This window comes from Oryctolagus cuniculus, chromosome 6 (genome assembly GCF_051225735.1).
Source record: "Oryctolagus cuniculus isolate XC-2025 breed Fujian yellow rabbit chromosome 6, ASM5122573v1, whole genome shotgun sequence".
Taxonomy (NCBI): Eukaryota; Metazoa; Chordata; class Mammalia; order Lagomorpha; family Leporidae; genus Oryctolagus; species Oryctolagus cuniculus.
The window spans coordinates 76,703,327-76,727,895 of NC_142872.1; the positions used below are offsets into that span (position 1 = coordinate 76,703,327).

Genomic DNA, 24,569 nt, shown 5'->3' on the forward strand with positions numbered 1-24,569 from the left:
TCTCTCTCTCTCTCTTTCTCTCTCTCTCTCTCCTTCTCTCTCCCCCTCATCATCTCTCCTTCTCCAACCCCCCACCAACTCTGCTGTTCAAATAAATAAAATGATTCTTAAAATCATACTTGATCAGACATCTGAAAAAAGTGAAGAGTGAGTGATGCTAATCTCAGAGGTAGAGTAATCTAGACAGAGATAAAACAAATGTGGGGACCAGGAAGCAAAGGCATGTTTTATACATAAAATAGAATCTAGACCTGAGCCTAGAGTGGCACCAGCAGAGTGGAGGGTGTGGAAAGTTTAGGAGATAACATCAGAAAAGTGTCAGAGACTCAGTAGGTACAGGGATGAGGAGGCCTAGGTGATGAATTGGAACTGCAGGTGAGGTAGAAGATATGTGTATTAGTCAGGGTTCTTCAGGGAAACAGAACCAGTAGATATATATAGCAATTGTGGTTATGGAGGCCAAGAAATCCCATGATCAATGTCTGCAAGCTGGAAGTGCAGGAAAGCCAGCAGTATAGTTTGACGACCTGAGATGGGGGAGGGTATTAATCCAGTCTGAAACCCTGAGAATCAGGAGAGCCCAGGGCAGGAGAAGATCCATGTCCCAGCTCAGCAATCAGACAGAGAGTAAAGTCCCCCTTCCTCTGCTAGTTTGTTCTCTGCGGGCCCTCAACAGCTTGGATGACAGCTGCCCACACTGGCGAGTGCCATCAGCTTTACTCAGTCCATCAGTTCAGAGGCCAGTCTCTTTCAGAAACATTCTCACACCAAGAAATAACATCTTACCAGATACCTGGGCACCCTATGGCTCAGTTAAATTGACACAAATTTAACCATCACACCATGGACAATGTTGAAGCCAAGAGGACACTTCACAACGTTCATGATAAATGGAATTTGAAGATTTTGTTTTGGTGAAAAAATTTTTGGAAACCTATGTGTTATGTTTTTTTCATGATGTACATTCCCATGAGCTTGCTGACGATCCCTCCAGTGTTTGTGTGCAAGGTGCAATAGCAAAGGGCATAAGCAGCACTCTGGCCTTAGAATCAGCCCTTAAGACACTTGGATCTGGCTAAAAAGCCCATAATAGCAGGCATGAAAAGTCAAGACACAGTGGCAAAAAAATGACATACATGAAAGTTCTCTGTGAGTGAGATGCCAATGGAAAGAAGTACATCAACAAAGGATGTACTTTTCTCTGAAGGGAGGACAGAATTTCCACTTTGATTATGGCCCTGTCTAAATACTGATGCAGTTTGTGGACTTAAAAGGCCCTGGACTCTATAGCCTTGGCAACTCATGACAAGAGCCTTGGGTAATCACTGACATGATAAATAAAAGAGTGTCAATTGTTAAATCAACAACAGGAGTCACTGTGCACTTGCTCCACATGTAGGACCTCTGTCCTTAATGAGTTGTACTATGAGAATTAATGGCAAAACTTGTCTTCAAACAGTACTTTTTTTTTATTTATTTGACAGGTAGAGTTACAGACAGTGAGAGAGAGAGAGACAGAGAGAAAGGTCTTCCTTCCATTGGTTCACTCCCCAAATGGCCCCCACGGCCAGCACTGTGCCTATCTGAAGACAGGAGCCAGGTGCTTCTTCCTGGTCTCCCATGTGGGTGCAGGGGCTCAAGCACTTGGGCCATCCTCCTCTGCCCTCCCGAGCCATAGCAGAGAGCTGGACGGGAAGAGGGGCATCTGGGTCTAGAACCAGCGTCCTTATGGGATGCCAGTGTCGCAGGTGGGGGATTAACCAAGTGAGCCACGGCACCGGCCCCAAACAGTACTTTATACTTTGTATGTCTGTGTGGGTGCACAGTATAGAGTTGGTCTTTTGTAAATAAAGATAATTAAAAATGAATCTTTATGAAGAATGGGGTGGGAGAGGGAGTAGGAGGTGAGATGGGAGTTAAGGGTGGGAGGTCGGGTATAGGGGGAAGAACCACTACATTCCAAAGCTGTACCTATGGAATTTATATCTATTAAATAAAAGTTTTCTAAAAGAAAAAAAAGGGCAAATTGCTGACTCGAGAGAGAGGTGACAGCTGCTGGAGTGCTGGAAGTGAACAGAGCTGCCAGGTCAGTCTCCAAAGGAGCCCAGGGACAGTTGTTTGGCACAGCAGTTAGGACACTAACATCCCAGCTCAGAGGGTCTGGATTAAGTCCCTGTTCTGTTCTCTCAGCTTCCTGCTAATGTGCATCTTGGGAGGTACAGGATGGCCCAAGTCGTTGGGTCTGTGCCACGCATGTGGGAGATCCATATTGGGCTCCTGGCTCCTGACTTCAGTCTGGCTCAGTCCTGGTTGTTGCAGGCATTTAGAGAGTGAAACAACAGATGGAAGTGAGCTTTATTCTCTCTCTCTCTCTCTCTCTCTCTCTCTCTCTCTTTAAGAGAGAGGGAGGAAGAAAGATTAGGGGCCCAGAGAGTTCATTCAATGTAGCAGGAGAGGAAAGGAAAGTTGCCTAGTTTTGCCCAGGAGGCAAAATATATATTAAAAGTGGCACACTTGGAAACATGGACACACAACAATAATGATACAATATGCCTTTTTCTCACCTATAGCCAAGGTTGTTTTAAACTGTTTTTAAAATTTCAGAAGAACAGAAGAATTTTTTAGTTTACAAATCAAGACTTGGACTTTTAAGAGAAGTGCATGTTCTTTGGCATGTTCGCCATTTGGGAGCTTCTTTTCTGGAAACATCAGGGTGCGTCCTCCCATTCGCAGAGATCTGTAATTCAGGGAAGTGTAGACAAGCACTGAGGCAGCTGTTAAGAAGACTTCATGTAGACATTACTGCCCGAAGTCCACACCTTCTAGCCTAGAAAACTCCGGCTCATGCCTATCAGGCAAGGGCTCTGCATGGAGCTTTTACAGCCAAATTTCCCTGGCGCGTGCCCCAGAAACCTCTGTCTATTTTTAACCAGAATCAAATGTCAACATGTGATGGCAAGTTGGGCACAGGGGGAGACTGAACGAAGATGGAGAAGAGAGCTTCTCAGGGAAGGTGGGGATAAGAGTGTATGGCTGATGCCTTCCCACAGCCTGCAGAGCTCCCACACCCACTCGCTGTTGCTGCGAAGCGACACTGTTGCTCTGGGCAATTGGGCTGTCTTTAAGAAAGTATAGCAGGTTCCATATTTGTAGATAGTAGAAAAATTGTTACTGTCATCACTCTACAGGTGCTGATGTTGAAACGTCCCGCAGCAACACAGAGGTTGGCATATGAGGGGCAGAAGTGCAGTGTAGCTGAAAGTGTGAACTCCAGAGCCAGAGCCCCTGAGCTGGGTCTGGGCTTGACTCCTCCACTTGGATTTTCTACCACACTGGTCAAGTTAGCCGGCTGCTCTGTGCCTCACCTGCTGCAGCTCAAAAATAAAGCTTACAGGGCTGGCGCTGTGGTGTAGCCGGTGAAGCCACCACCATATGGGCACCGATTCGAGACCCAGCTGCTTCACTTCTAATCCAGCTCCCTGCTGTGGCCTAGGAGAGAAGTGGAGGATGGCCCGAATCCTTGGGCCCCTGCACCCATGTGGGAGAGCCGGAGGAGACTCCTGGCTCCTGGCTTCGGATTGGCAAAGCTCCAGCCATTGTAGCCAATTGGAGAGTGAACCAGTAGATGGAATATGACTCTCTCTCTCTCTCTCTGCCTCTCCTTCTCTCTGTCTGTAACTGACTTTTAAATAAGTAAATAAATCTTAAAAAAATAAAGCCCACACTGGTGCTGTATGGGGTTTATTCAGTGGGTAACTAGAGAAAAAGTACTTAGAATAGTATAGGATAGGCACAGCGCTGTCTTCCTAGCATTGGGATTTTTTTTATTAGTATTTGTTACTTATTAGACACAGAGGAAATTTGCTCTTAGTTTCTTTCCCTTTACATTTTTGCCTATTTTTAATATGAAGAGAAGCACTCTCAAAATATTTAATATTTGATTCTTAGAAAGTATGATGTCTTGGATTTCATATACTGTTTCTTTTTACTGTGTTAGTTCTCAAAGTCAAAAATATAGCTTTTTTCATGCATCATTCTTTCTTGTATAACTCAAAATTAGCATCTCTGTAAGCACATGATATTCTTATCATGCAACTACTATTATTACTGTCATTGATATTATTCCTACCCCCACCAAGGATAGCTAATAATAATAACAAACGTTTACTTTTCAGAAAGGGTCTGAATATTGGCCACCAAAAATATCATATCCTAACTCCTGGAGTCTGTGAATGTTAGCTTATAAGCAAAAGGTGTCTTCAGGGAAGTGATTAAGTTAACAGTCCTGGGATAGGAGGCTATCCTCAAACGAAATCACAAGTGTCCAAACAAGACAGAGGCAGAGGGGATGATACAGACACAGGGAGGAGATTTAAAGAGAGACTGAGGCAGAAATTGCACAAGATGAGGAGTATCAAGGATGCTGCATGAAGCAAGGAACTGTACTTCCTACCCCTTCATAGCAGACTTCTCTGCAAGAGTAAGACAACAGATGTCTTTTGACATAAGTCACCAAGATTTTGGTAACTTTTCCCAGAAGTCCCACAAAACAAGTAAATCTTGCTTGCATTCCACGTGCTATATTTTACATGCGGTATTTTATTTAATCATTACCTACTTCTGTGAACTAGGATTATCCTCCTTTATAGACACAGAAACGGACATCACCCAGCTAATAAAAGTCACAGTTGTGGGGACAGCTTGGGGCACAGCGGGTTAAGCCACCACTTACAAAGCAGTGCTCTGTGCTAATTCACCTGAGAGAACAGGGGAAAATAGCCCAAGTATTTGGACTGCTACACCTATGAGGGAAACCCATATGAAACTCCTGGCATTGGCCTGGCCCAGCCTTGGCCATTGTGGCCATTTGGGGAGTGAACCAGCCCACAGAAAATCTCTTTCTCTTCTCTTTCTGTAACTTTGCCTGTCAAATAAACATGAATCTTTAAAAAATTCAGAGTTGGAACTCTCATCCAGGCAGGTGATTCCAAAAGACATCATTATGCTAATACATTCTTTCAACATTGTTACAAAAATGTTTTTTGCTATGCTTAAAAACATAGTCAAAGACCATAGCTTATGGGGCTGGTGACGTGGTGCAGCGGGTTAAAGCTCTGGCCTGCAGTGCCTGCATCCCTATGGGTGCCAGATCGAGTCTCCACTGCTCCACTTCTGATACAGCTCTCTGCTATGGCCTGGGATAGCAGTAGAAGATGGACCAAGTCCTTGGGCCCCTGCATCCACGTGGGAGGGCCGGAAGAAGCTCCTGGCTTTTGATCAGCTCAGCTCTGGCCATTGCTGTCATTTGGAGAGTGAACCAGTGGATGGAAGACATCTCTCTCTCTCCCTCTCTCTGCCTCTGCCTCTCTCTGTAACTCTTTCAAATAAATAAAATAAATCTTAAAAAAAAAGATCATAGCTTAAACTTAAATCACCATTAAATTGTGTGCAAAATATGAACTGTAATTTTTGATACTTAAATATAATAAAAAATTGCAATTGGATAAGAATTCCAAATTTAAGTTCATGCTCATATACTTTGACATTAGCAAGCTCTCCCTAGTTCTAATATAGCTTCTGTATATCTTCTACTAACTGGCACACAGAAGAAGATCAACTATCAAGATGAAGAGTGTAACAGAGAACAATTAGTCTAGGCTTAACCATTTCATCCATACTTCTTAAAGGATTTCTGAAGAAAAAGCAACAGCAAAATGGCCAGGTCCCAAACAGTGTAGTAGAAAATAGAAACTCCGGGCTGGTGCCACAGCTCAATAGGCTAATCCTCTGCCTAGCAGCGCCGGCACACCGGGTTCTGGTCCCGGTCGGGGCGCCGGATTCTGTCCCGGTTGCCCCTCTTCCAGGCCAGCTCCCTGCTGTGTCCCACGAGTGCAGTGGAGGATGGCCCAAGTCCTTGGGTCCTACACCCGCATGGGAGACCAGGAGAAGCACCTGGCTCCTGGCTTTGGATCAGTGAGGTGTGCCGGCCGTGGCGGCCATTGGAAGGTGAACCAACGGCAAAGGAAGACCTTTTCTCTGTCTCTCTCTCTCTCACTGTCCACTCTGCCTGAAAAAAAAAAAAAAATAGAAACTCCTTTGGCTGGTGGTCGTGTATCCAGTTCTTTAGACAAGACATACTGAAGAAAAATTGCCCGCCATTCATTGAAGTGCCAGCATAGAGACCAGCACAATTGCAATTGTCCTGTTCTCGTGAATCTGAAAAGCAAATGTTCAGTGTGAAAGTGAACAGCTGGAAAACAATATACCTCTAATTGGCTTAAAGCCTTTTCCTTAAATACACTGTATTTTTTAGCCTATAATAAAATAATTTCCCTTGTTAACTTTTCCTGTTGCCATATCTTCAAAAAGCAAGTAAATTTTTATAATTAGAAAAAGAACTGAGCCAGAGTTGTGGCACGGTGGGTTAAGCCTCCATGTACAACACCAGCATCCCATATTGGACCACCAGTCGGAGTCCTGGCTGCTCCACTTCCAATCCTGTTTCCTGCTAATGCTCCTGAGAAAGCAATGGAAGATGGCCCAAGTGCTTGGCCCCTGGTACCCTTGTGGGAAACCCAGATGGAGTTCCTGGCTCCTGGCTTTGGCCTGGTCCAGACGGGGCCATTGCAGCCATTTGGGAAGTGAACCAGCTGATGAAGGATCTCTCTCTATCTCTGTCTCTCTCTCTCTCTCTCTCTTTCTTCCAGATAAATTAAAAAATCCTTTTTAAAAAGTAAGAAGAAGAAGAAGATATAATCCCCAAGCTTTTAAAACGAAGAAACTGTGGCTCAGGAAGTCAATAAACTCAAGATTACACATTTGGTCATTGTAAAGCATCTACCATATACTTCACCTATGACATGTGTACAAAAGCAGTAATGCTTTTTAGATTTTAAATGTTATATTCAGGCCGGCGCCGTGGCTCAATAGGCTAATCATCCACCTAGTGGCGCCGGCACACCAGGTTCTAGTCCCGGTCGGGGTGCCGGATTCTGTCCCAGTTGCCCCTCTTCCAGACCAGCTCTCTGCTGTGGCCCAGGAGTGCAGTGGAGGATGGCCCAGATGCTTGGGCCCTGCACCCCATGGGAGACCAGGAGAAGCACCTGGTTCCTGCCTTTGGATCAGCGCGGTGCGCCGGCCTCAGTGCGCCAGCCTTGGCGGCCATTGGAGGGTGAACCAACAGCAAAAGGAAGACCTTTCTCTCTGTCTCTCTCTCATTATCCACTCTGTCTGTCAAAAAAATAATAATAATAAAATAAAAAATAAATGTTATGTTCGGGCTGGTGCCGTGGCTCACTTGGCTAATCCTCTACCTGCGGCACTGGCACCCTGGGTTCTAGTCCTGGTTAGGACACCAGGTACTAGTCCCAGTTACTCCTCTTCCAGTCCAGCTTTCTGCTGTGGCCTGGGAGGGCAGCGGAGGATGGCCCAAGTGCTTGGGTCCCTGCACCCGCATGGGAGACCGGGAGGAAGTACCCGGCTCCTGGCTTTGGATCGGCGCAGCGTCGGCCATGGAGGCCATAAGGGGAGTGAACCAACAGAAGGAAGACCTTTTTCTCTGTCTCTCTCTCACTGTCTATAACTCTCTCTCTCTCTCTCTCTCACTGTCTAACTCTGCCTGTCAAAAAATTTTAAAAAATGTTATGTTCTACTCATATTTTTGTTCATAATATATAAAGATATTTCATGAAAAATGAAATTAAAAGAGACATATGAGGCCAGTGCTGTGGCTCAGTGGGTTAAAGCCCCAGGCTGCAGCGCCAGCATCCCATATGGACGCTGGTTTGAGTCCTACTGCTCCACTTCCAATTCAGCTCCCTGCTAATGAGCCTGGGAAAGCAGAAGAGGATGGCCCAAGTCCTTGGGCCCCTGCACCCACATGGAAGACCCAGAAGAAACTCCTGGTTCCTGGCTTCGGATCAGCCCAGCTCCAGCTGTTGCAACCATTTGGAGACTGAACCATAAATCTTTAAAAAATTTAAAATTAAAAGAGATGTATATTCTGGGAGCAAAAAGCAGGAGTAGCAGGGGTTTAACCTAGCAGTTAGGATGCCCCCATCCCACATGGAAGTACCTGACTTCAGTGTCCAGCTTCACTTCCAAGTTACAGCTACCTGTTAATGAAGACGATAGGAGGCAGTAGTGATGCCTCCAGTAATTGTGCTTGTACCATTCTGTGGGAGACATGGATTGCATACCTGACTCTGGCTTCAATCGTTGTAGTCATTTAGGGAATGTATCAGTGAACAGTGAATCAGTCTCTCTCTCTCTCTTTAATTATTTTTTTCTCTATCTCTATTTTTCATCTCTGCCTTTCAAATAAATAAATAAAAATTTTAAAATTTTTAATTCATACAGTTTTTTTATAAAATACATTTTCTAAGAACTTTTTAAAGTACTCACATGTTTAGCACAGAGCTTTTGTTCACATTATTATTGCTACTGATTGCTTTTTAAATTATTTATTTGACTCATTAATTGTTGATTAAATATATTATATTAGCTTTAGAAAAAGTTATTATTAATCTGCTTCACAATGAAACATATTTGAATTCCTTCTGTAGGAAGACTATATCTTAGACAGTCCCTCATCACGCAGAGCAGAACAGTGACAGGATCAAGTGACGGGGTGTGATGTATGTGAGTTGGTAATATGCAGGCATAGATAAAAATCAAGATAAACAAGTCTTGAAATAAGTCTTGGGGTAAACTACCCACTATTTGGAAGTTTTCTATCTCTGCCTGGATTCTTTCCACTAACCTTTTATTTACCCACAGACATTTATCTTTTTACAATTTATTTATTTATTTATTTATTTGAAAGACAGAGACATAGAGCCCTTTTCTGCTGGTTCACTTCTTCACTTCCAAAATGCCTGAATCAGCCAGTGCTGGGCCAGGCTGAACTCAAGAGCCAGTTAATTCCATCCAGGTCTTCCACATGGATGGAAGGAGCCCAAATACGTAGGCCATTACTGCTGCCTCCCAGGGTGCACATTAGCAGGAAGCAAGAATCAGAAGTGGAGGCAGGACTTGAGCACAGGCATGCAATGAAAGTGTCCCAAGTGGTGTCTTAAGAACTATGCCAAATGCCTACCCATACCCACAAACATTTCTGCTGCTGGACCTATAAAGATCTGAAAAATGGACATTTATCTCCACTTTATTCTTCTGATGATGTGATTATCTTTTGTAGAATAATGAATAGAGAGATTCATTAGAGATATACCAAAGGTAAAAGTGAGGATGTCCTCTCTTAGTCGCTTTACAGTGGCCATTTTCCAATTATCTATCACTGCATTCAGTACTCTGGACCTATTGCTTTGGGAATTGCACTATGAGAACTATATCTAAGGTCAGACTGGGTCAATAAGCAGAATAATTGGTGATTCTGAGTGCAATCTATGCAACAATACCAACTTGGTGGAGATAAATTAGTCTATTAGCCACTAGTGATGAAGTTAATTGTTGAGCAGCAAAAGTAAAAACAATGCACTTAGTTTGTAATTGAGCAACAGCACAGACACAATCATCCAACTCTTATCAGTAGTTGTGCTTCACATCAGCCACTAGTTCATCCCAGTAACTGTCTTCTCAAAACAAGGCTTACTGAGAAATCTGCTAACAGCACGTGGTCTCCCCTGAGGCAGCATAAAGATTGAAAAGAAAAATGTTTTTGCAAAGGCCATGACTGTGTACATATAAAGCCCAAAAGATCTATAAACAAACATTTAGAATTACTAATAATTAACCTGATAAGGTCACTGGATACAATATCTATATAACAAAATCAATCATATTTTTATATACTAGCAAGAAACAATTAGAAAATAAACCTGAATGCCATTTCACTATGTAAACACAAGAGTACATAAAAAATTCAGGGAAAATGGAATTAAAACTTTAGTTCATTTTGGTTCAAAAAATTTGAAATCACAAATGAAAAGTTTTCAAAATATTCATGGAAATTTTACATTATCTTTTAATTCCTTTTTTTCATGAATTATTTGAAATTGTGTACATATATGAGGGCAAACAGTTTATGGGAAAATACAATTAAAACAAAAGCTTATTTTTGGTGTCAAAAACTTTGAAATCCATACATAGTTTTTATAGTAATGCACATTTCCATGTAGTCATTGAAGGTTCATCAAGCATATGGTTTTCAAGATTTTTACAAAAACAAATTTATCATGAAATTCAATTTCCATGATGTGGGGAGCAACTCGGACTAGACTAAGTTACTGGAATTAAGACTTATTCTATGCATCTGCTCTCCCACAATATGGCGCTGGGAGAGGAGGAAACAGCTTCTACGCAGCTGCCTCTTGCCAACTTGAGTGATGACCTCCAGGAGCTGATCCTACTCCTGATTGGAGGAGAGCAGCGTACTCGGCGTGTGGGCAGCCGAGTTGGGATTGGCGGAAGAGGACTATAAAGGAGGAGAGAGACAACATGCACCAGGAACATCTAAGGGGAACATCTATCTGAAGGAACACCTGTGCAGCCCCCGAGAGAGCCGGCCGGCAGTGTGCCGCTCCCCTGCGGAAGTGGGGAAAAGTGGCAGGGGGAACCGCCCTTCCACGGAGGTGGAAGGGTTGGTAGCCAACCCGGGAAGAACCAGCAGCAAACCCGGGGAGGGCTGAGCAGACAAAAGAACAGCGCAGGGTCCTGTGTCATTCCTCCACGAAGACGGGGAGCGACACATGAAACACTCTCAGATGTTTGTATCATATGAGATGTAGATAGATAGATAGATAGATAGATAGATATAGATAGGTCCTATATAGCTCTGTCCATGTATGTCTTGCCTAGGAATAAATCAAACTACACTGAAAACTACAAAATATTGCTGAGAGACATTTTAGATACCTACATAAATGAAGAAATGGCCTGTTTTATGTACTAGATGACTCACTGTTGTTCAAAAGTCCATATTTCCCAAATTGATATATGAATTCATAGAATCCCAACCAAAGTATAGGAGGCTCTGCTATGGAAATTGAACAAATTTATAAGATTTGCACTATCAGCTTTCAATAATTACAATAAAACAATAGCTATTAATACAATGTTACATTGGCACAAGTGTCAACCCGCTGGCCAATGACAGAGAACACATAGGGCAGAGCTACACAACCCACACACGTGTAATAACTTAACTCATTAGAAGTGCTGATTCAACACAGCTGGAGTGGCATACACTCTTGACTAAATGATGATGGAGCAATCAGACGTCCACAGAGAAAACATGAGCTGAGCCCCCCCAACACCATAAAAAAAAAAGAAAATTTGGACATGATAACAGAACCTATAAACTTATTGAGCAAAAGATTAGAGCTCATTTCTATCCTCATGGAGAATTTAAAAAAAAAAAAAACTGAATAGCACACTAAAAAGCACCAGTAATTTTTTTAAAAGGTTTATTTATTTATTTGAAAGTCAGAGTTACACAGATAGAGGAGACAGAGGGTCTTCCATCTGCTGGTTCACTCCCCAAATAGCCTCAACGGCCGGAGCTGCGCCGATCCAAAGCTAGGAGCCAGGAGCTGGGAGCCAGATTTCCCACGCGGGTGCAGTGGCCCAAGGATTTGGGCCATCTTCTACTGCTATCCCAGGCCACAGCAGAGAACTGGATGGGAAGTAGAGCAGCCGAGACTAGAACTGGCGCCCATATGGGATGCCGGCACTTCAGGCCAGGGCGTTAACCCACTGTGCCACAGCGCCGGCCCCAAAGCACCAGTAATTTAAAAGGGATAAAATGAGCTTCATTGAAATTAGAAATTTTGTTCATCAAAACCATGAAGAGAGTGAACATACCTCAGACTGAGAGAAGAGACATACATTGCATATATCTGACAAAAGTCTCATCCAAAATTTGGGGAGAATTTCTACCAATTAGTAAAGAAAAAGCAAACTTCCCAATTTATGTTAACAAAGACTTGGAAAGATGAGTCACGGAAGAAAACACCCAAATGGCTAATAAGCATATAAAATTATATTCAACACTGTTATTCATAGGGGAAATAAAAATAAAAATTAAAACTGTTACAGAGTACCAGGATACCCGAATGACTGAGAATTTAAAAGGCTAACAAGGCTAAGCATTGCTATGATTGTGAAGCAACTGGCTCTCTCACAGGAGCTGATGGAAGTGTAAGTTGGCTCAGCTACTTGAGAAAACTATTTGATGGTATCTAGTAAAGCTAAACATGGAGTTAGCCCATGATCCAGCAATTACACTTAGGTGAATGCCCAAGGGCTACATGAATAGATCCTGAATTTCAAATGAAAAACAAGCATGAAGAATAAGTAGGAAAAGTGATAAAGAAGAGCAGCATTAGACGGCAGACCAAAGACTGAACCACACTACAAAGGCTTTTGTTACGGTTAAAATTAGGTGTCAACTGGACTGCACTAAGGAATATTTAGAATGCCTTGGACATCAGACCTCAAGGCTTTCAGGCCTGTCAACTCCAGGACTTACATCCAGTGGACTCTTGCTGGTATTCAGGCTTTCTGCCTAGAACCAAGAATTAACAGCCTCAGTTTTCATAATAATGTGCTTTTTTCAGGAACCTTAAGATGATTCAAACACATGGATACCAAAATTTGTGCACGAAAAGAAATGTTTAAGTTCTGTTTTCTATGAATTTTTCAAAGTATTGAGGCCGGCACTGTGGCTGAGTGGGTTAACGCCCTGGCCTAAAAGCACTGGCATCCCATATGGGCACTGGTTCAAGACCCGGCTGCTCCACTTCCGATCCAGCTCTGTGCTATGGCCTGAGAATGCAGTAGAAGATGGCCCAAGTCTTTGGGCCCCTGTACCCGCGTGGAAGACCCGGAAGAAGCTCCTGGCTCCTGGCTCCTGTCTTCGGATTGGTGCAGCTCCATTCGTTGTGGCCAACTGGGGAGTGAAGCAATGGATGGAAGACCTCTCTCTCTCTCTCTACCTCACCTCTCTCTGTGTAACTCTGACTTTCAAATAAATAAATAAATATTAAAAGAAAAAAGTGCTTGGTTCTGAAGCCTTTGGACTTGGACTGAGCTGTTATTGGCATCCCAGGGTCTCCAGGCCTGCAGAGGACCTTCCATGGGACTTCTCCACTGCCACAAATCATATGCGCCAACTCCCCAAAGAAATCAGTTCCTTTCTTATATTTTGGTGTGTTTGTAGATGCATATATTTTCTATTTTATTTTTTATTTATTGTTACAAACAAACATAGGGAGGTTAAAGCTGAAACTAAGGAGATGATTCTAGCTAGGATGTGGATGCTAATAGGGCAAGCAGTAAAGTGGAAGAATGAGATTTAATATACATTTTAAATACTTTTCACTTTTGGAACATATAATTAAATAAAAAAAGACTAATAAAAAAAGAAAACCCTAAAAATCATTGCAAACAGAAACCACTGACCCTAACTCTACAGTAGATAACCTCAGTTCAGAGGAAAAAGAAAATTGATCTGAACAGCTTTTAAATGCAGAGTAATCTTGAACTTGATATGTTAGCCAAGATGTCAAGTTTTGTGTAAATAATTCTGGAACTATTTTGAGTGTCCCAGAGCAAGTGAATAAATGTACTCCCATGATAGAAACCAGCATTCTCATTGTGGGGAAAGATATATAAATGCAGAATAGAGAAAATTGGGAAAAACCTCTGGTGTCAGATTTGAACTGAAGGCAACACTAAAAACCCACAATTGTATCTGTGTGGGGTGGGGAGGCAGCGCCGTGGCTCACTTGGTTAATCCTCCGACTGCGGTGCCGGCATCCCATATGGGCACCAGTTCTAGTCCCCGATGCTTCTCTTCCAGTCCAGCTCTCTGCTGTGGCCCGGGAAGGTAGTGGAGGATGGCCCAAATGCTTGGGCACCTGCACCCTCTTGGGAGGTTAAGAGGAAGCACCTGGCTCCTGGTTTTGGATCAGTGTAACTCCAGCCGTAGTGGTCATTTGGGGGGTGAACCAACAGAAGGAAGACCTTTCTCTGTCTCTCTCTCACACTGTCTAACTCTGTCAAATAAATAAAAATTTAAGACAAGAGAGAGAGGAAGAAAAAGGAGGAGGAAGAAGAGGAGGAGGAAGCGAAGAGGAACATGGTAGTAGTAATAGTAGTACTAATAATAGCAGTTACATATTTAATGGCCCATATTTGGAGTTCTAAATATTATTTCCCACCAAAAGGATCTAGAATCCCAGATCCATGGCAGAGAAAATTTAAGGTGAACTTCATAATACTAGAATTAATGGTAGAGGAAGTTCTTCCAGAAGAAGGCCAGGCAAAAAATGTAGAAGCATGTTAGATTTAGAAAAGTTCTTTTCAACCAACCATCAATGTAATAATTTATTCAGTCAGGGTTACAAACAAATTTAAAAGCATTAACAGAGGGACCAGAGTTGTAGCATATCAGGTTAAGCCACCACCTGTGACACCAGCATCCCATATGGGTGCCAGTTGAAGTCCTGGCTGTTCCACTTCCAAGCCAGCTCCTTGCTAAAGGCCTGGGAAAAGCAGCAGAAGATGCCCCAAGTAACCACGAGAGAGACTCAAAAGAGGCCCTTGGCTCCTGACTTTACCTGGCCCAGCCCCAGCTGTCAAGGCCATTCGGGGAGTGAACCATCAGATGGAAGACCTCTATCTCTCACTCTCACTCTATCTCCCTCTACTCTGCCTTTCAAATACATGAATAAATAAATCTTTTTTTAAAAAATTGCATGAAAACTGTTGGGACACAGCATGTACATTAAATCACTACTTACGGTTTACAAAGATAAAAGTTTCCTTACAATGAAAAGATCTAGTAGATATCTCTCTAACCCATCAATCAAACACAGCAGCACTATTGCTGCTGGTAATGAAATAATCATCAAAACCAAATTATGATCCATTCTACCAGGTTTCCAATCTTCAAATCTATCAATGTTTGAAGATAGAAACATGGGATGACTGTTCTGGATTAAAGGCTATTGAAGAGACATATAAAGATAACTTAACACTTAGTGGATCTTGTATTTGGAGGGAAAAACCCATCATGAAATCTTGGATACATTTGGGAAAAATTAATTAGTGACAGTATATCAGATATTATTTAATTAATATTAAATGTTTAGGTGTTAAAATTATATTGGAGTTATGTAAGAATATGTCCTTGTTCTTAGAAGTCACCTGATAAATTATCTATGCTGAAGTAGAGTAATATTTGCAAGTTATTAAGAAATGGGTTGGCCAAATTGGAATAAATATCTACAGACATGTATAAGTATACACATGTTCATATATGTTTCTGTGTATAAAGACAAAGAGAAAAGCCAATGCAGCAAAATATTAACAATCAATTTAGGTAAAAGGTATAAAATGATCATTTTACTGCTTTTTTCAATATTTGAGTGGATTTGAAATGTTCAAATTAAAAATTTGAGAGAAATATCAGCAGATAGCTAAGAGAGTTCAACAACTTGCTAAGCTCCACAAGACCATTTGAAAGAGTAGAAACAATACTCGCTTCCATTTAGCCAGGACTTGCTTTCAGAAGGATGCAGGTGAACCTGGGGTATCAATATCAGCCTAAGATTGGTGTTTTTCAATTGTCATTTGAATTACAGCATGTACTTTTTTTTTTTTTTTGACAGGCAGAGTGGACAGTGAGAGAGAGAGAGAGACAGAGAGAAAGGTCTTCCTTTGCTGTTGGTTCACCCTCCAGTGGCCGCCACAGCCAGCGCGCTGCGGCCGGCGCACCACGCTGATCCGATGGCAGGAGCCAGGTACTTATCCTGGTCTCCCATGGGGTGCAGGGCCCAAGCACTTGTTCCCATCTTTTGATGTGCATCCTCCACTGCACTCCCTGGCCACAGCAGAGAGCTGGCCTGGAAGAGGGGCAACCGGGACAGAATCCAGTGCTCCGACCGGGACTAGAACCCCGTGTGCTGGCGCCGCAAGGCGGAGGATTAGCCTAGTGAGCCGCAGCGCCGGCCTACAGCATGTACTTGTTTCATTTTTGTGCAATGGCCCAATCTTATGTCCTTGATATTTATTAATGATTGCTGTTCCTCTAGGTCTCATCACGTTTTCTGTCAAAATAACGGCATTGTCCACCATTGAATGTGAGCCCATTTCCCACACCTTTTACTCTTATCAGTTTCATCCAGAAAACGGAAAGCTGCAGCACCCTGATGAGTCAGAATTCTACAAAGCAGCACTTGGCTGCACTTTTGGTGCAAAACCCAGAGTCTTTAAATAACAGATTCTTGAACTTACCCTGAAGCTTTTAGGCTTCAGAAATACATAACAGTTCCATGTATCTTGTTTAAATAAACCTCTTAGCAAGCTGTGTGTGTTAAAACGAGAATACTAACTCTTGCAGAGAAAACCCTCCCTTCCATAATCTAGGATGGATGTGGTTGTTATTTGTTTAAAACTGCAAGAAAACAGATGAGCTGCCATGCAATTTATACAAAGCCAGCCAGGGAAATAAAAGCACCAGACTTGATTTCTTTTGTTTTGCTCTGTTGGTATAAGAGCTATATGATCAAAAATCTTATATTCCTCCATGAAAAATTTAACTCTATTTTTAAAGATTTGGCACTGACATTCTTTTGCCTTTATAATAAATTAGTAAAGACCCTTGGGTTACACTTAACTGTTCTAACACAAATCCTCTACAACTTCAGGAGTTTCTAGCATCTCATTTCTTAGCTCATTTTCTGAACAGAAAAATTGGTCTCCTTCTACCTCCTCTCTCTCTCTCTTTCTCTCTCTCTCTCTCACACACTCTCTCTCTCACATTTTTTACAACTTGCTTACTTTTTAGGTCATCTGCCATCTGTTACTCCAGAGAGTAGCTTTCCTGAATGCAAGTGAGAAGACCACACAGACCAAAATTAAGAGATCAAATTGTGTGTGCATGAACCCCAACTCTCCTCCTTTCTAGCTGTATGAACTTGGAGCCTCAGTTTCCTTATCTGTAAAATGGAAATCATAACCCTACCAAGAGTGTGGTGGCCCAGAATAGAGGTAATATACATAATGCAACTAGTAGAGAATGAATCTTGTAATTAATACTGTAATTGATAATTATTTTATTGCAGTTTTGTAATAGCACTATCTAAACACAAATTAGTAATAGTGCAGTCTATCAAATGAAGAGGTGGATTGTTCAGTAAAAATCTATGTGTTATACAAGGGTACTCCAAAGTGTTTATATAAAGCAAAATTTAAAAGATAAGTTTGATCAGGCATTTGGGAGCAGTGCTATAAGCTGTCACTTGGGACACTTGCATCCAATATAAGAGCGCCTGGGATCAAGTCCCACCTCTGCTTCTGATACAAATTTTTGCAAATGCGTCTGGTAGGTAGCAGGTGATAACCCAATTACCTGGGTCCCTGCCACCATATAGGAGGCCCAGATTAAGTACCGTACTCCTGGCTTCAATCCAGCCTGGTCCTGGATCTTGAAAAAGGCATTTGAGGAGTGAACCAGCAGATGGAAGATCTCTTTCTGTTCCTCCCTTGCCACCTCCTCCTTTGCCTTTCAAATAAATAAATGAAAAATATTTATTTTTTTAAAAAGATAAGTTTTTGGTAGATTTTTCTCAATATGCATGTCCATATGCATGAATTTCAAAATCTTTTTGCACCAAAATCAATTTATTTTTAAATTTCATTTTCCATGAACTTCTTGAAGTCCCCTCATACATAAGTCCAAAATGTGTTCAAACCCTACCAGAAATCATCAGCTTGACACACCCTTCAAAAATTCAGTGGCAACTCTCTCTAAAAAAGAGATTTGATTACATGAACTATGTGATAAATGAACAAGTCATTTGATTTTTGTGTTATCTACATGTCTCAGTAGAAAGTGGAAGGCAGCCATAATGGTGTTGCTAACTGTCATATCCCCAAGAGACAACTGACTAAATGCAGAGCTTTGATACCCTCCTGAGAAACCCTAAATCAGAATCTCTGGGTGAGAGGACTGGGAACTTGCATGTCTGCCTGCACTCCAGAAGACATTTTTGTGCATTGCATTTTGATAGCTGTTGCTTTATTGTTAGACAAAGAATGAATTCTGCAGTCTTTGCTTTTTTACATTCTTTCATCATGCCAACCAGACACACTGTGATAAACATGTGTGTTCAGCCACTGGTTATCAGAAAGAAACCAGATAGCAAAAGTACAAGTGTAAAGTCATGATCTCTGGAGTTAAAAGGGCCAGCTTGACCTGAATGTGGTGAAAGTTAAGCCAAGTTGAAAAGATTGTTCACTCAGGTATGAGAATATTATCTGCACCCACGTGGTTCTAGCCACACTGAGTCTTGGAACCTTCATCCTAGGATTAATCTAAATGCAGCATAGAATGTTTTCAAATTTTGAGCACTGTTAATGCTTTTAAGATTCTTGTCATCACCTCTCATTAGCACTCTTCTCTTTTATATCACTTATATTTTTAAAAATATCTATGGGGCCAGCATTGTGATGCAGTGAGGTAAGCTGTTGCTTGTGACACCCATATCCCTATCAAATGCCGATGCCAGCTGCTTGGCTTCCAATCCAGCTTCCAATTCATCTTCCAGCTGCTCTGCCTGGGAAGGCAGCAGAAAAAGGTCCAAGTCCATGCAGGTCATCTGGATGGAGTTCCTGGCTCCTGGTTTTAGCCAGGCCCATACCTAGTTGTTGTGGTTATTTGAGAACTGAACCAGTTGATAAAAGTTCTCTCTCTCTCTCTCTCTCCCTCTCTCTCTCTCTCTCTCCATCTCTCTCTCCCCCCCCACCTTCCTGTCTCTTTCTATGCCTTTCAAAGACAATGAAGATACAACTTTAAAAATAAAAAGACCAGGGCTGGTGTTAAGCCTCAGCCTGAGGCACCAGCATCGCACATGTGCACGAGTTTTGAGTCCCAGCTGCTCCGTTTTCAATCCAGCTCCCTGCTGATGGCCTGGGAAAGCAGTGAAAGATGGTCAAAGTGGTTGGGGACCTGCATCCACATGGAAGACCCAGAAGAAACTCGCGACTCCTGTTCAGATCCGTCCAACTCCAGCTGTTGCAGCCATGGGGGAGTGAACCCATGGATAGAAGACTTCTCTCTGGCTGTAATTCTGCCTCTCGAATAAATAATTAAATAAATATTTTTAAAAGATACCTATGTATTACAGTTGGGTTTTGTTCACTGATGCCCCACAAGGTCAGACTATAACTACACCACAGCAAGGTCATACACGTTTGAGCCCAGATCCAAATCTAAAACATTGCTAAGTACACAAGAATTAATAAGTGTTAGTTGAATTTTTTTACCAGTGCTTACCCATAAAGTTTAAATTTTCCCTCTACATAATTTCAAGGTTTTTTTACAATATCACAAACAAGAAGATCGAGCAGCATAGTGAATGTGGGTTTTGGAAGCAGGAAGTCATGGGTTTTCATGTCATTTCTACTGCTTTCTTGCTGGAAAACCTATAGACAAGATACTCAGTCACCCTCTTTCTCAATTTCTTCTTCATCTCAAGAAGCTTTGCTAAGTAAACAGAATATAAATGACAATTAGATTATAGCAATATCTCCAAAATTCAGAAGATAGTAAAAATATGGTCTGTGGAAAGAAGCTGTGGAATTTTGCTGGTTAAGAGACCACTGGCAAGGTTTCACTCTTCTTTACTCTCTAAATGACTTTTCATGGTAAATTACAAGCCATCCAACTCATCACATTTTAAACTCTGCAGATAAGCGACATGTACTCACAGGGTGTTCAAATTCTTGAGTTTCTTAAAGGCACTCCCTGGAATTTCTCTTATTCTGTTAAATCTCAAGTCTCTGGGAACACAAAACAAAAGAGAGAAATTACAATACGTTGATTCCCATTCTGTCCTTATTTCCAGAAGCTTAAAAGTTAATTCTCCTTTTGTGATCAAACATACAGCACTAAAGGACTAAACACAATTAAAATAGAGCAAGCACGTGTCACACACTGAAATAGGTTCATGGTTTATGGTAGATTTTGCATAGCTGGTGCTATGTGCTAACTCAGAGGTGCCAGATCTTAGAGTTGGTTGGAGAATACTTCATAGAGTTAAAAGCAGAAAATTCCCCTTAAGTTGTATTTGTACAAAACCAAAACAAACTCTCTATATGACAACATGCATTATTTGGTAAAATATCAGATGTTGCCTATCAACTCAATTTAACACCCATGCTCGAATTTACCCAAAAACTGAATTAGTTAATTCTTCCCAGGAATGCAATAACTTTCCAAAGAGTATTAAAGCAAGGCAATAAATCAATTATTTTGAGAAAGATGCATCTCTACAGCCAACGATTAACATACTTCTTTATTTAGCAAGTAAATTAAGTGTCACATACAATATTAAACATGAAGACACAAAGAAGAGCAAGATATGGTCCCTGCTACTGAACACGAATAGTTCTGTGAGAAATTGTTGCAACACTGGTGTGTACACTGTCCATGAGACAACAGAGGAATAAACAAAGGCTGTGCACCGATGGTGGACTTAGGTGCTGATCTGTCCAGCCCCTCCCATCAATGGGAGAACGAATTGCTCTACTCCACCTAACTATAGTGGAAGTACCAATCATGTGCCTTTTCCTACCTTTTTAATCATAATATTTAAATTAAACTACACTATTGCTCTTCTGTACTTAGTTGAGAATAAATCTGCAACTGAGAAATTTAAAAGTTGTTCTGTCTTAAACCATTTGATTCACAAATCTTTATAAAATTACCTTAAAATCCTATCATTTTATGTTTCTCTTGATTTGACTTTGGCAGAACACGCACAATTTCATAATAGCTGCTATTCTCAATAAAAGTCATTAAATAACTCAGTGATTATGCATCCTTGTTAGGTGGAACACCTTGCTTAAAAACCATGCATTGCTTTACTACATGTTTAAATGGGAACTTTCTAAGGTACATGAGATCTTCTCTATATGCATAGAAGAAATGGAGTCACATAAACCCTAATGCTCCAGAAATAATGGTTTCCCTTTAAAAAAAATAACACAGCAATTTTAAATCAATAGTCACAAGAACTTTCCCCTCAGGTTGAAGTAACACCCTGACAGTAGGGACTCCATTTTAAAGCACCCAAGAGTCCATCTTGAAAAAGCACCCCTCACTGTGATGCTATGGTCTGAAACTAATTATGGTCTAAAACTAAGACAATAACAGTACCATGCATCCCATTTGGCAAAACATAGAAATCTCCTAGCATGATTGCTCAAGCTTAAAACAGATAGGCTTCACCCAGATTAATATTAAGATTGTTATTTTCCATGTTTCGCATATGATTTAGTTTGCTAACTAGACTAATGTCAAGATTGTAACTGGTATTGTGAAGATTGTAATTGGTATTAGTTTAGCATATGCTTTACATCAGCTTGAGCCTAGTAATCATGTATTCCCCCCAAGCCTAGCAACCATGTATCCCCTGTCCTGTCCTCTTGGTTTTGCCTTTATAAATCCTGTTGTTTTGAGCTTCAGGGCCAAGAGTTCTTTAGGGCATGAGCCCACTTTCAACCACTGGCAATTAGAGACTGCCAAATTTTATCAATGTGTGGCGCTCCTCTGATTGAACTAGCTCAGGCACAGGACTAAACCAGAAATCCTAATAATCTCCCCACCACAAGATTCCAACAATACACAAAGAAAGCAATATTAAAGGATAAACCATTTGCCTTCTTTTAGTTTGTAATTTTTGAAAAATTAGGAAAGTACATATGAGAAAATAATGCTACTCCTTATAATCTACATGCAGAATTAAAAACTTGCATACTTTGATATAGTTGTTTCTACTCATAATATCACATTATTTTATTTTTACTAGCCAAAATATAGGTAAAAACAAATTATAAGTCAAAATAAAACCTCTTTTAAGCACTATCTTAATTTTGGCTTTTCCCCCTCTCCATGAATATAAGCATTCATGATTTGTGAGAATTTCACACACACACACACACACACACACACACACATATGTAAATACATATAAGATAAAATGTATATACAGACAAATTAGAAGATAAATATAATGTACAGGTAAATGTAAAATTTGTAATATCTTTAAGTTTACAAAAATGGCATCAAAGTTTACATGGTTCTTAAAACTTCCCATGTCTTCTTAAACAACATTCTTCCCTTGTTGCTCCTTGTTTTACATGAAGCTCTTGGTGTTTATCCATATCTCCTCTACAGTAGCCCACAAGGCAACCAGACCACATATCCTTTGTATATTTCTTCACTTACCAAACTTTTGGTTGTCTCCCATTTTTGGCAATCTCATTTGCAAACAAGTTTGCAATAAATGTGCATACAACCCTCCTTGTGCACACAACGAAGTATTTCTCTAGGGTAAATATTTAGAATTAGAATTGCTAGAGCATAGAGTGTGCATATCTTCAGTTTTATAAAATTATGACAATTGCAAATTAATTTACAACTGGATGCATTAGAGCAGCAATAGAATTCATTGAAATACTGCAGAAAGATGCTTGAACTAATCACCAAATTATAAATTTAAATTTATCACTGGATTTATTTGGAAGTTGCACTGTTAGGTGTCTTTGTGGTCAAAATTCTTGAACTCCTTCATGAGTAAACAAGATATACTTTCCCACCAGAAGTTCTCATTACTCCAAGTGTCACTCAATGAGGTCAGCTTCAGCCATACCCCATTCTTAGTGCTGAGGCCTGTGCAAGAGTCTCTTCCTAAGAAACCATGTATGATCAGAGACCCACAGACTTGCTCCAAATTACTTAAATTCTAGCCAGGTTGGGGCCAGCACTGTGACACAGAGGGTTAAGATGCTGCCTGCAGTGCCAGCATCCCATATGGGCACCAGTTTGAGTCCCGGCTACTTTGCTTCGATCCAGATCCCTGATAATATATTAAGGCCACTTGGAGAGTGAACCAGTGGATAGAAGATCTTTCTCTTTCTTTCTCTCTCTCTGTATCTCTGCCATACAAATAAAGAAATCCTTTTTTAAAAAAAATTTAATTAAGCATATTCAAATGTGTCAACATTAATATGTTAGTACATAGTCTTCTTTAGTGTCTACTAATACTAACTGATAGAATTAAAAAGGAGAGAAAGATCCAACATGGGAAGCGGGATACACAGCAGATTCATAGAATGGCAGATGTCCTAAAACAGCACTCTGGCCTCAGAATCAGCCCTTAAGGCATTTGGATCTGGCTGAAGAGCCCATGAGAGTATTTTAGAGGCATGGAAAGCCAAGACACTTTGGCAAAAAAAAAAAAAAAAAAAAAAAAAAAAACAAAAACAAAAAAAAAAAAACCTAAATGAAAGATCTCTGCGAGTGAGATCCCAGTGGAAAGAACAAGTCATCAAAGAAGGAGGTACCTTTCTCTGAAGGGAGGAGAGAACTTCCACTTTGACTATGACCTTGTCTAAGTAAGATTGCAGTCGGGCAAACTCAAAAGGCTTCCATAGCCTTGGCAACTCATGACAAGAGCCTAGGGAGATTACTGATGCCATAAACAAGAGTATCAATTTGTTCAGTTAACAACAGGAATCTCTGTGCACTTACTCCTCATGTAGAATCTCTGTTCTTAATGTGTTGTACAATGTGGATTAATGCTATAACTAGCACTCAAACGGTATTTTTCACTCTGTGTTTCTGTGTGGGTGCAAACTGTTGAAATCTGTACTTAATATATACTAAATTGATCTTCTGTATATGAAGATAATTGAAAATGAATCTTGATATGAATAGAATGGGAGAGGGAGCAGGAGATGGAAGGGTTGCGGGTGGGAGGGATGTTATGGGGTGGGGGGAGCCACTGTAATCCATAAGCTGCAATTTGGAAATTTATATTTGTTAAATAAATGTTTAAAAAATCTGAGGAAAAAAGTACATAGTCTTCTTTGCTGTTATCTGGTCACATAAAGTTTTATACATTATGAACAGAAACTCTAGGGAAAGGTCTCCTTTCACAAATTTATTTATGTAGCTTTGAAGATTTATTTGAAAGGTACTGTTTAAAGGTTTATTAATTTGAAAGAACTACAGAGAGAGAGGGAGAGACAAAGAGATCTTCCATCTGCTGATTCACTCCCTAAATGGACACAACGGCTAGGGCTGGGCCAGGCTGAAGCCAGGAGCCTATAACTCCATCCGGGTCTCCCACATGGGTGGCAGGGGCCCAGGCACTTGGGCAATCTTCTATTGCTTTCCCAGGAGCATTAAGAGGGAGCTGGATGGGAAGCAGGGCAGCCAGGACCCAAACCCATACTCATATGGGATGTCAGCATGCCAAGCAGCAGTTTCACTCACTCACATGATGCTGGTTCCGCCCTTCACAATGTTAATCCCTGCACCTTGCGATTGCATACAGGGCACTATACAATGCATTATCTAGAGTTGGGCAGACATTTTTGAAAATCAGATCACTTGAATTCAAATGACCACCAAATTTGAGTGATACTGCTTTCTGTGTAAATAAGTTTACCCAAAAGTACAATTCATTTTCCCACACTGCCACTATTTTGCTGAAAATTAGTCACTAAAAACTTCACTTGTACAAAAATCTGTCATG

General features: G+C 41.0%; 1 protein-coding gene across 3 annotated transcripts in view; it reads right to left on the reverse strand.

The window, feature by feature from the left end:
- Positions 1 to 24,569, reverse strand: part of PXDNL (peroxidasin like) — a 516,369-nt gene that overhangs the window by 317,365 nt on the left and 174,435 nt on the right. For all 3 annotated transcript variants that reach the window (XM_002710472.6, XM_089335219.1, XM_089335220.1), the window contains exon 2: positions 19,735 to 19,806. In XM_002710472.6, the coding sequence (XP_002710518.4) occupies positions 19,735 to 19,806 (72 nt within the window). The remainder of the gene's footprint in view (positions 1 to 19,734; positions 19,807 to 24,569) is intronic.